This window comes from Leopardus geoffroyi, chromosome A3, assembly GCF_018350155.1.
Source record: "Leopardus geoffroyi isolate Oge1 chromosome A3, O.geoffroyi_Oge1_pat1.0, whole genome shotgun sequence".
Taxonomy (NCBI): Eukaryota; Metazoa; Chordata; class Mammalia; order Carnivora; family Felidae; genus Leopardus; species Leopardus geoffroyi.
The window spans coordinates 74,358,011-74,371,154 of NC_059336.1; the positions used below are offsets into that span (position 1 = coordinate 74,358,011).

At 36.0% G+C, this 13,144-nt stretch overlaps 1 protein-coding gene across 2 annotated transcripts in view; it reads right to left on the bottom strand.

Annotated features, from left to right (window-relative positions):
• The window catches only part of PNPT1 (polyribonucleotide nucleotidyltransferase 1), a 48,774-nt gene that overhangs the window by 34,766 nt on the left and 864 nt on the right, over nt 1–13,144 (bottom strand). The window contains exons 2-8 of one of the 2 annotated variants that reach the window (XM_045446109.1): nt 6,816–6,876; nt 6,146–6,220; nt 5,350–5,455; nt 4,775–4,824; nt 3,709–3,772; nt 3,565–3,612; nt 2,560–2,673 (exon numbers count right to left, since the gene is read on the bottom strand). In XM_045446109.1, coding sequence (XP_045302065.1) covers nt 2,560–2,673; nt 3,565–3,612; nt 3,709–3,772; nt 4,775–4,824; nt 5,350–5,455; nt 6,146–6,220; nt 6,816–6,876 — 518 coding nt within the window. Of the gene's footprint in view, nt 1–2,559; nt 2,674–3,564; nt 3,613–3,708; nt 3,773–4,774; nt 4,825–5,349; nt 5,456–6,145; nt 6,252–6,815; nt 6,877–13,144 lie in introns of both variants that reach the window. The other variant, XM_045446110.1, reaches the window with a different exon arrangement.

Consider the following 13,144-nt stretch of genomic DNA (forward strand, 5'->3'; position numbering starts at 1 on the left):
TCTAAATGCTTGCTCTAAACTGTTAACCATTTTAAGTAGTTGAAGATTTTTGAGATTAGTTGAAAACTATAAATTCTAGATATAAATTTCTTAAAAATTGTTACTGGTATACTTTTTCCTAAATTATATCCTAGCACATGTAGAAAGATCAGTGATATTAAGTGTACCAGTTGAACACAAGCAGAATGTGTAGAATGATGGCTGCTGAAGTCATCTGGCAGCTAAAAGCACAAAGAAATTATTCTTCCCCTATAAGGTCATGCTTTAAAGATTTGGATTACTAAATTTTTAAGTAATGGAATGGCAGTAATTAATTACTTTTCTGTATTTTTGTATCCCAGAAGTTCCATGACTTGGGCTCAATATTAACTTTAACACATGAAACATGAAGTAAAATGTGTATCTGGTGCATCGTTATCAAAGTAGAGAACTGGCTGAATATCTTCATGGAGACAGTGATGGCAAAAGACATAAAATGGAGGCTGGTAATTTCTGAAACCAGTCCTTTAAGAGGTTGCTTCTGAATCACTCTCAGTCTCCTAGTTACTCAAGATAACCTTCTGATGGTTTCTTCAGTCTCTAGACTGCAAGAGAGCAATCCATCTAGAGAGCAAGAGGTAAGAAGAACAAGTAGAAGGTTGCCTATGAGGTTTCTACAGCATGCCATAGATGCAATAAAGATCCTTAGTTCATTCCTCCAACATCTACATAAAATTAGGGGAGTTCAAAGTCCAAAGTAGGTAGAGGCTATATATATGACCATTTACATGTTATAAATTTTGAAGCAAGTTAATTTCTGTGTCTGAATGATAACAGCAGGTATGAACGGTATGCCTACTAGGTACTAGATATTATGTTAGGTACTTTACAAATCCTGACTCTAATCTTCACAACCCTATAAAAAAATAATTTACTAAGTAATGAACACTATTTGTTCACTTGTAACACTATTTTTAAGCAAAAAAAATTTCAGATTCAGACCAAGTAAACTTTAGACAGTAAACCAACACTTTGCTCAAGGCCCCTTCTGAGATGTTCAAGTATGTAAGAGTCATCTGTTATTCATGGCTTCCCCAAATCTTTGCAATGTTCTCTCTACATTGTAATAGTTCCCTACAGTATGAATCTCACCTTCTGGAGGTAGAATCCAAAACATTTCCTTGCTTCCCCTATAGTCAAGGATGCAGTCATGTGTTACAGTTCTGCCTAGTGTGATGTAGGTGAAAACTGCTATGTCGGGGCTCTAGGAAAGCTCCTTGAAAGGGAAGGTGACTTACTCAGTTGGCATACACCTTTTTGTTATTCCTCTCCTTTTTCCTTCCTCTTGCCTACAAATCAGCTAAGTTGGTCAGAGCTCCAGTAGCCAGTTCATAAGCATGAAATAAGGGCCACACCTTGAGGATAGCAGGGCAGAAAACTGAAAGGAATCCAGATTTCTTAAGATCTCATAGAGCAACTATAACTGTCATGGACCCATTTGTTATTTATTTTACCAACACAATCTCTAATATGTAGATAACATACAACTCCTATTATATGTGTTTTATCTACCATATAGTACCAGATTCCATCTCCATTACTGACCAGTATTCCAAAAGAAGCTGGAAATGAGGTATTTCATATGTTAATTGTACAAAAAAGTAATAAAAGCTCAGTAGTTTACATTTCATCAAAATATTCCCACATCAGAAGATCCCATGTCAGAAAGTCCCAGATATCAAATATCACACAGAATACACTGATATGAGACCTTAATTAATTTGTCCAAGGTTACACAGTTAACTGTGTGGCAGCTGTTGGGTTTCAAGCACAGGTTATTTTGACTGTGGAAGCCAATTCTCCTTCAACAGAAAACTATGCCACTTTTCATTCATACAATTATGACATTTTTGTTACGAGGAGCAAGGGTAACCTATGGTCAGTGCATTTCTTCATTAGTTTTCTACCTACTAGAAATAGGTCTCTTTTTCAGAGGACATTAAACAGGTTTTGAATGATGAATTAGCTAAATTAACATATTTAAACTAATAAAACAATTTATTACCAGATTTAGAAATTCAATTTTTAGACTAGCTTTTTAGTCTAAAAATAATTACCAGAACTGTCGTGGAAAATAAAAATTTTTGTAGATTTCAATTAAACTTATACAACATTCTATAATTCTAGGTATTGTTTGATATGTAGCAAGAGCACTACCACAATAGGGCAGCAATAAAACAGAACAAAAATCTTTATGGCTAATTGACAAAACAAATACACAGAAGTATACAAATGCATTTTTTTTTTTTCAACGTTTATTTATTTTTGGGACAGAGAGAGACAGAGCATGAACGGGGGAGGGGCAGAGAGAGAGGGAGACACAGAATCGGAAACAGGCTCCAGGCTCTGAGCCATCAGCCCAGAGCCCGACGCGGGGCTCGAACTCACGGACCGTGAGATCGTGACCTGGCTGAAGTCGGACGCTTAACCGACTGCGCCACCCAGGCGCCCCTACAAATGCATTTTTAAGGAGCCAGAATTTATAAGTAAAATCCAGAACAAATGTAGTAAACTACTTACCAATTTGACTTTTAGGTGCTCCAGCAACCACTAGATTTAAAGTACTGGAAGACATTTCTTTCCGTGTTGGATTAACAACACACTCTCCATCAATCATTCCTATTCGGACTGCCCCTAAGATATATCAAAATACAGGCAGTTGTGCAATAAAAACTCAGTTTTCAAGACATTATTTCAGTGATAGCTTCAATCCCTATCTTTAATTGTGACTACAATAAAATCCATATTTCTACCATGGTATTTAAGGCCCACAGAACATCCTACCCCACCTTACCTTCTGGCCTCACTGGAGCACTCTGAATTGCTCAAATACACTATTTCTTCCATACCTCTGTGATTATGCTCATGCTCTTTTCTTGGGCTAGACTGTACTTTCTCCAAGGCAAATGCTTACCATCTGATCCTACTAAGGTTCAGCTTTAATGGTGAGTACTCTGAAAAGCCCTCCTTGACAACCTGACTTCACAAGACTAAACCCACCCTTTTCTATCATTTTCTTACCATTTTTACTATACTTTTATAATGCTGTTTATAATTGTTTCCCCTGCTTACATTGAAAGCAAGAATTGTGCCTAGTCTGCCTTTATTCCTTCAGTTTTTACCTTAGTATCTGGCATTTAGGATATTCAAAAATTACTTACTTGATGAGTCTTTTTTATATTGCATGAATACAACTTTTAAGTGTCATTAAGTTCTAAACATGTTGTTTTATCCTGAAAGACTATGTACTCTAACAATTTCCTATTCCCCCGCAAAAAGTCCTTAAACAGAGGAGGCAACTAAGAAGTCAAAGTATCTAGGAACATAAAAGTCTCTAACACTATAACTTATTGCTATCAGAAATAAAACTCAAGGCAAGGATGAAAATATCTCAAAAAGGAATCTTACATGGTCATCTAACTAAACTCCCTATGAGATTTACAGAGCCAGTAAATCTATGCCCTTGCAATATATAGCATGCTCACTAGTAAAAAACGTGTTTCTTATTTTCAAATCCTAACTTACCAATAGGTCCATTCCAAGGAATATCTGATAATGAGAGGGCTACAGAAGCTTAACAAAAACAAAGAAAAAAAATAAGAGCTGAAATAAAATTATTTCATACCTTTAAAAAAAGGTGATAATTTTAATCTCAATTTTTAAACTTACCACCATTAATTGCTAGAACATCAGGTTCATTAACACCATCTACTGCTAACAGATTACAAAGTACCTGGTACAAGGGGAAAAATTTAAAGCACTTAAAAAAAAAATCTACTTGATTTAGGAGGATTATCATTTTTGTTAACATCTTGAACTAAAATAAAGGATCACCATGTGGTTAAAAATATGGACTTTATAGTCAAACCCTTATTTCTGGCTATCATTTAACTACATGCTTGACTATGGCAAATTACTTAAGCCTCAAAAGGTTTCTTGTATTTAAAAGGGAACGATAATAGCACCTCCCTAAAAGATATTCTGTAAGTTAAAGGTAATATTATTTGTAAAGCATTTATAATACTGGGCATGTTGAAAATATTCAGTAAATGTTAGCTATTTCTATTACATAAAAATACTGTTTTCTATTAACAAGCATATAGAAAACAAATGAGTGAATTACTTTATTATTACACTGCAATAATACGCCTATGTCATATACTGAAGAAAACAACTTAAAAGAGAGAAAACTTCTTGAGGCATCCTTGCAAAGGCATATTTATTTTTGTCAAATAAATAAAAGTTAATTAAAGTAAATTAATGGGTCATTATTCTGAGAGAGAATAATATTCACAAAATATTAAAATATAATAAAGTAGAAGAGGACACAATAAAAATAGGTAATAAAAACTAGTTGCAGTGATTGTCCTAGCCTCTGACACTAATCTGACTTTCAGGCCCCAGCCTGATCTGTCCCCGACCTCCTTAATTGCTATAAACTTTTGCTCTAAACCCTGTTTCCTGCATCAGAGCTTTTGTGCTTCCCCCCCATCTGCTCAGAATGCTTCCTCCACACTCCTAGGTTGGCTAACTCCTACTCATAATTCGGTATCAATTCAAATTGACATCAGATTAATATTAATTTTTAAAATTATTAGTATGTTTTAAAAAAAAATGTAAAATAGCATCACTAAAAATTCTTATTTTGTTCTTTAATATTTAGCCTAAGTAGGATTATAGAGATTCATTACGTAATTTTTTATTAATCTGGAAACAAACGTAAAACAGAATCTACCTGTGTATCATAAAAGTAGCCAGCTGGAAAGAGAGGTCTAATTGAACGATCTGCCAAAAGAAAAAGAAAAGTAAATAGTACTGACAAAAGCTGCTTTATAATTCAACCTTTTCACTCTATTAAACACCAGGCTGGAAAATAATATAGGTAGCTGTTCAGATGTTAAAAAAAAAAAATCCCCTTGGACTGACTTACTGAGAGGGGTCATGGATAAATGTCAGTGCTTCAATTAATCTATACCATGCCCTAATAACAAAAACTAGCAGGGCTGGAGCACACAAGTCTAAAATTGGGGAGCAACTTTTCATTTCTGTTCCAAAGGCATCAGTTACATATATACGCAGAGGAAAGAGACTTAAGGCCAATAACAGACCAAAAGAAAAGTATACCAAGTACCCAGGATTCAGTAGTGAATAAACAAAATTTTTTCTTTCATGGACCCCACATGAAAGTAAATAACCTCAGGCAGTGTTAACTTAATGGAAGAACATTTAAGGGAACTGTAGAATATAGACAGAAGAAAGGCTAACACAAGCATATCAGAGAGAGTTAATGTCTCTGTATTAATATCTTACCTATTACTCGACTTGTAAGAATTTCTTTATCAGAAGATCCAATCTCTCTTCTAAGATAGTTTGTGGGAATTCTACCTGCTGCAGCAGCCTTCTGTCTATAGTCAACCTGAAGTAGTAATGAAAAAAAAAATGAAGTTCATTTAACTCCTTTTTATGGCAACTATTTCCCAAGAACCACTATTCAGATACTAATTCTTCTGAGGTTGCTAACAATATGGTCCAGATTAAGAATGGAGAATATTTTATTTACTTTTAGTGTTTTGTATGTCTTTGGGAAGTGAAAGCTGATACAAGTATTTCAGTAAATTGATTTTTAAAAAGCCCTCCACTTAGCAGTGAGAGGACTATGTAGCCTCACTACTTCCCAGAGTGGCTTATTCTACTCAAATTAAACATTCCCTTTTTTATATCAACTCTGTTCAATAAAACTGCATTCCCCTTTTCATAATAGAAGGAAGCCATAAACTCCTAAAGAACTCTTTACTCTTCACCAAACATACTTGCAGACTCATACTGAAGGGAAACCTATGAAAGCAATGAATTCATTGCTATTCAACATCAAAGTATTAATGCACTTCACTGTTGTCAATCTGGACATTCTGAAGTATGCTTACTACTAACACGAGAATTGGTTATGAAGGAATCAGTCTAAATTCTTTAAATGACTCAGTATCAACTAAGGAAAATCCTTTACTGTGCAAAGTTTACATTGTGCACTCACTAGACACTAGACAAAAATATTGCAAATTCTACATTTGTGCCATATTACTGTTTAAATAAATCAGCAAATACTTACCACCAAAGGCATGAACTGGGAAGGTGAAGGTTTTGTTTTACTGACTGCTGTGACCATCACTGCAGTGTCACCTGACTTAAACATAAACAACAACACTGGCAAATTCCTTAAAAATCAGACATTAACATATAAGTAGTGACTGAATGAACCCTTGCTCCAGTTCAATACAAGAGAACAGTTCAATACAAGAGAACAGTTTCACCATAATGAAAATAATCACAACTAGTCCAATCTTGATCCTTTCTACAAGATCATGATCTGTTTTATAACGCTTGCTGAGCTTTGCAAAAGCAATAGAACTAAAACAAGAGGCTTACTGATAGCTTAACCACATCCAATCATATTTTCTACTTCTTATGAAGAAATTTAGGCTATAAAGATTTCTCAATTATTACTATTAAAATAAAAAAGTAAAATCACATTCTCTAGAAAAGCATTACAGAATATATTAACAGAATAAAACAGAACCCTAAGTTTGGAACACATCTTAAAGGTCATTTAATATATCCAGCCTTCTGACTCCCTACTTCTCTGGAATGGTTCTGAAACTAGAAATGGTCTGCATTAATTTCCAATACCACAATTCTAAGAAGTTATATGATGCTGTAAAGACAGTACCAGTCTCCATAACCATTTTTAAGATGAAAATTTTAAAATCTGGACTTTTTACCTTTACTACAGCAGAGCCATCTGCAAATCTGGCCAGTTTTCCAGAGGATATTTCTAACTTTCTGTTTAAAAATAAAAATTCAATACAAAAGGACTTAGGTCATCAGTACAAATTCCAGCTTAGTATAAAATACTCTAAAATATCTAACAGAAGAACCAAGCCACACAGGCTCCCACCCAGCAAAAAACAAAAAAGGGATAGAGTTCACACTTATTATCAAAAGTACTAGGGGGATTTAAGAGCTGCTTAAGGAAAAATATAGAAACCAAGGCACAGAAATAATCTGAATGAAAGATAAAGTATTTTGGGGGTGCAGAAGCTAACTGCATTCCTAAATGTTAATTCCCGTTTACAACCTTAGTTTACAACCTTTGTCTTGTTGATAAAAGTAGACTCTTAACTCACACACTGAATCATTTCCCTACTTACAGTCCTTTAAAATATTCTCCAATGCTTTCAGGACAAAATATAATTTTTAAATATTGCCTACAAAGACCTTCATGTTCGATAATGGTGCTAAGACAAGTCAATAGGGGAGAAGAATAGCCATTTCAACCAATGGTACTGGGACAACTGGATATCTATATGCAAACAAGTTAATAAACTGGACCCCTTCCTTTCTTCATACTATAAATAAAAATTAACTCAAAACAGAGTATAGACCTAAATGTAAAAATTAAAACCATAAAATTCTTAGGAATACACATAGGAGTAAATCTTCAAACTTGGGTTAGCCAACATCTTCTTATATATGACATCAAAAACACAAGTGACAAAAGACAAAAACAGACAAATAGAACTTTATCAAAATTAAAAACTTTCAGGTTTCAAAGGATATCAAGAAAGTGAAAGAAAATCCACAGAATAAAAGAATGTATTTGCAAAGCATGTAACTGGTAAGGGACTTGTATCTAGAATATGTAAAGAATTCTTACAACTCAATAGAAAGACCAACAACATTAATTTTTAAATTGGCAAAGGATTTGAAGTCTATCCAAAGAAAATCTACTAATAGCCAGTAAATACATGAAAATATGCTCAACATCGTAAACCGCCAGAGAAATGCAAGTCAAAACCACGATGAGATAATGACTTCACATGTACAAGGATGGTTATAATAAAACAGATCAATAAAAAGTGTTGTGAGGATATGGAGAAACCATAACCCTCATACAGTATTAATGGAAATGCAAAATGGTACATCTCCTTTGGGAAATAATCTGGCAATTCCTCAAGAGATTAAACACAGAAGTGCCATATGACCCAGCAATTCTACTCCAAGGTATATAACCAAGAGAAATGAAAACTTGGGTGGTGCCTAGGTGGCTCAGTCCTCTAAGCATCTGACTTCAGCTCAGGTCATGGTCTCATGGTTTGTGAGTTTGAGTCCCACATCATGCTATCTGCTGTCAGTGTGAGGCCTGCTTCAGATCCTCTGTCCCCCATCTCTTCTCCTCTCGCGCTTGTGCATGTGCTTTCTCGCTCTCAAAATAAATAAATAAACTTAAAAAAAAAAAAAAAGAAAAGAGGAGCACCTGGGTGGCTCAGTCAGTTGAGCATCTAACTTCAGCTCAGGTTACGGTTTCATTGTTTGTGAGTTTGAGCTCCACGTTGGGCTTTGTACTGACAGCTCAGAGCCTGGAGCCTGCTTCAGATTCTGTCTGTCTGTCTGTCTCTCTGCCCCTCCCCACTTGTGCTCTGTCTCTCAAAAAAATAAAGAACATTAAAAAAAAACATAAAGAACAAAAAAATAATAATAAAAAGAAATGAAAACCTGTATGTCCATTCAAAAATTTGCATATGAGCGTTCATAGCCACAGCATTTTTCATAATGGCCTCAAAAAGTAAACAATCAAAATATGTCAATGAATGAACAAAATGTGGTCTAATACATACAATGGAATATTATTCAGCCATTAAAAAAACGAAGTACTGATACATGTTACAACATGGATATGCCTTGGAAACATAGTAAGTGAAAGAAGGCAGTCACAAAAGACCACTCATCATATTCTATTTATATGAAATGCTCAGAATAGGCAAACCCATAGAGACAGAAAGTCTGTAGATTAGTGGTTGCCTAGGGCTATGGAGTTTGGGGAGAAATGGAAAGTTACTGCTAATGGGTCTGAGGTTTCTTTTGGGGGCGATGAAAATGTTCTAAAATTGTGGTGATGGCTGCAAAACTGTGAATACACTAAAAACCACCGAATTGTACATTCTAAATGGGTAAATTGTATGGCATGTAAATTATATCCTAATAAAGCTGTCTCTATATATAATAAACAGTCAGTATTATTAGCATTATTTCCCAGCTTCTGGTGAGTACAAAAAGAGGTTAATGAAGGCTTGAAACAGATCACCAAAACTTATCAAAGAAACTAAAATTCATCAGAGTATTGTGAAGCCTAACCAACTCAGTGACTCCTGAAGATACGGAGGAAAATGTTCTGTCCCATGAAAGCAGCTTCCAAAACTTTCTATCAAGTCCCAGCGCTGAACACACACACACACACACACACACACACACACACAATGCCCTGCCTCTGTACTTTATATACAAACAGGATAAAGGGATCACTCAATATTTCTACTCATTAAACACTTCTGTCAGAAGTCTGAGTTCATGAAAAGCACATTTACCTATTCAGATAGTCTCATTTTGTTAAATTTGAAAATCAAAAAAAGCATGTACACTTGTGTTATCAGTCTTGAAAAACTATGAGGATTTTTTTTTAATCACAAGAAATATTTGAGACATTCAACACAGATGTTGCAATGACAGCCTATAATAAAATGGGTTTACCTTGAGAGATGGAATAATGAGATGCAGAGATAAGAATGAAGCTGGAATAGAAGGTGGAGGGAATGAGATGCTTAGAGCCAGTAACACTGGAGCCTTAAGCAGAGCCCCACCAACCTATAGCTGAAATCAGTATTAAGGTTTTATGTGTAAAATGTAAATTTAGGGTCTTGAAATTTTGTTTAATCTGGAATAAGAATACGTTACCACTGTTTCTCAAGATTTATCAGGAATTGGCATTCCATCCAATAATGCAAATTCTGAGTATCTGAGTGATCCCTGTGAAAGGGAGAGTATCTCTAAATAAATTGAAGTGGGCCCAAGACAGAAGAGCTGTGAAAGCTACAGTTCTATTCCATTCATAGGGCTCTTGCCCCACAGTTTTTGAGATTGCCCACAGTGGCATATTCTTTTGAGTACCTTCAGCGATGGTTAAGTCTTTATTCTTAAAGGGGATATAATTTGTATAGGGGACGAAGAGAAGGCAGTAGAGAACAAATGTTAAAACATGGGTTCTCTCTGAATAATGGTAAGCGTCACTGGAATAAAATAAATACTTCAGTCTGTGGATAACCTGTATCACTTCATATTAGGTTTTGCTGGTGAAAACCAGTCACATAGCCCCACCTGTGTAGGGACTAGCAGTGTACCAAAGAGAGCACACATACAAAGAAAGCTTGAGGCAAGGAGTAGAGGACCCACTCCTCTCCTAAGAACCAGCCTTTCCCAGTTCTATCAGCAGGCAGAGAAGCAGAGAGAAGGCAACACTGTTAAGCTTCCAAAGCTAACCTGTTTACAGTGGGAGCTGAGTGAGAAAAACAAACAGGTCTGCAGTGTCCCTAGATCTTAGACGTGCACGCTTGGATTTATGTATTTATTCAAACATCCCATCTTCCTGCCGTCTTTGTTCTCTCTCTTGAGTCTACCCAGTGTCTCCATTAGCGGTCCTAGCCCACACACCAGACAGTCCTGTAGTCCTGCCTTGATGATTTCCCTAATTTGAACTTTTTCTTCCAGGTGTGTGCAATTTATATTACACAAAGAACCAGCCGGTTACTTTTCATTATATCTCATGATCTCAGCTGATGTTACCTGACCTTGTAATTTTTTTTCCTATTCATGCAGTTTTGGTTCTGTTTTTAGTGCAAACTGGTTATTACTTTTATACTTCATAGTTGGTTTTACCTTTTAACAACTTACTCTCTAGTATTTTATGTGTAAAATATCTCCAGATGCATACAAGATTGGTAACACAAGTGGCCTTTCGGAACTGGAATTAGGCAGCTATGGAACCATATGGGAAGGAGATTTTTGAACTTCTTAAAATGCTGAATCATGTGAATGTTTACCTAATTAAAAAAAAACACTTAAAAAAATAAATAAAAAGGATTAGGATGAGCAAGGAGATTCTGTTGGCGGGGAGAAGAGTGGGTAAAGGTAGCTGAGGAAGAGAAAGGGAAGAGCAGAGCCAGCTGCTACAGGGAGTAGAACTTCAGGGAGAGAGATGCTTAAAGAACATTTTTAGGGGTGCCTGGGTGGCTTAGTTGGCTAAGCGTCCAGCTTCAGCTCAGGTCATGATCTCATAGTTCGTGGGTTCGAGCCCCTTGTCAGGCTCTGCGCTGACCGCTCAGAGCCTGGAACCTCCATTGGATTCTGTGTCTCCCTTCCTCTTTGCCCCTCCCCTGCTCATGCTCTCTCTGTCTCTCAAAAATAAACATTAAAAAAAATTTTTTAGAAACATCTGCAGAATGATGTGGAATGTAACCACCTTGCTCCAACTTCCACAGAGAAAAATTGAGTAATACAAAACTAAAAAAACAAACATCTTTATGATTTGGACTCTGCCTATGTCATTTGACCTTTGATGCTAAACTCCCATTTTACCTTTTGCTTCATCCACATTGAGTTATTTGTAGTTACTCAAATACACTCTCTCAATTCCCTGTAATTGCACTTACCTCTTTCTCCTTGCTAATTCCTCCTCCTCCTCACCCCTCAAGATTCACCTTCAATGGAAAGCTTTAGAATGGAATATGCCTTTGCTCTCCTTTGGCACCCCATCCATACCTCGACCACAGTGATTTTCCCTGCACCAAACCTGTGTTTATCTTACTCCCTCATCAGATTCTGTATCTACAGCGCCCTGTACACAGTAGATTCTCAATAAAAGCTTGTTGGAATGTGGGGCACCTGGAGCTCACTCAGGTAGGTATCCAACTCTTGATTTCGGCTTAGGTCATGATCTCATGGTTCCTGAGCTCAAGCCCTGCGTTGGACTCTGCGCACACAGTGCAGATCCTGCTTGGGATTTTCTTTCTCCCCTCCCCAACTCATGTGCATGCACTTTCTGTCTCAAAGTAAACATTAAAAGAAGAAAAAAAAATGTTGAAATGAAAATTAAACAGTTGCCTCAAAGGTTACTCTGAGTATTAAGTACAGCATTTGAAAAACACCACAACAGTATATAATCTATAGTGTATTGTAAATAATACACAAGATAACAAATATAGAGTGAATGGTACATAGTCAAATTTAATAAATGCTGCAAAAAAAACAAACAAAACAAACAAACAAAAAACAAGACAAAGATGAAGGAACTAATTTACCCAGCGGGTATATTATTTATGAATCTAGTTGTTACAACACATGACACAGTTTAAAAGAACTTTCAGGCTGACTAATAAATGAAATATTTAAAGTAGATTGTTTATGGAAAATTTGAAAGGCAGGGACTAATACTGTTGCTTTTGTGTCCATTAAAGGAGTCTGTATAGCACACAGTAGCTGTCTGTTGAATGAAATGCTTTGAGGCATTTCTTTTTATTTATTTGAGAAAAAGAGCACGTGCATGCAAGTGGGGAAGATGGGCAGAGAGAGAGAGAGAGAGAGAGAGAGAGAGAGAGACGGTGAGAGAATCTCAGGGAGGCTCCACACCCAGCACAGGGCTCAATCCCATAACCCTGAGATCATGACCTGAGCGGAAATCAAGAGTCTAATGTTCAAACAACTGAGCCCACTCAGGTGCCCCCGCTAAGGCAGTTCTTCAAAGAATGTTAAGTCCTTGAATAATGGAAGAGATATCCTCTCCCTCAAAAAATCAGAATCAAAGAATGTCAGAAGTGGAAAGGGTGCTTAGAGATCATCTAGTTTAGGGATCAACAAACTATATAGCCTGTTTCTGTACAGCCTTTCAGCTAATTTTTTTTTTTTTTTTTTTTTTTTTACATTTTTAAAGGGTTTGTAAACAGGAATATGTGACAGTATGCAGTCCTCAAAGCCTAAAGTATTTACCATCTGGCCCCTTACAGAAAAAGTTTCACCCTTGACCTAGACCAGTCTTCTCATTTTGCCACAAAAAACTTAACTTGTTCAGGATTCGGTAAATTAGGAAACAAGACCTGTAATCCAAAACAGATTTTTCAACTTTTTGCACGAATGAGGGTCAAAGAATTTTAAAGTACATGTAAAAAAGATAGATATATAAAGTAAGTAGCAATTTAATTTATTCCAAAAAGGATCCATTTTG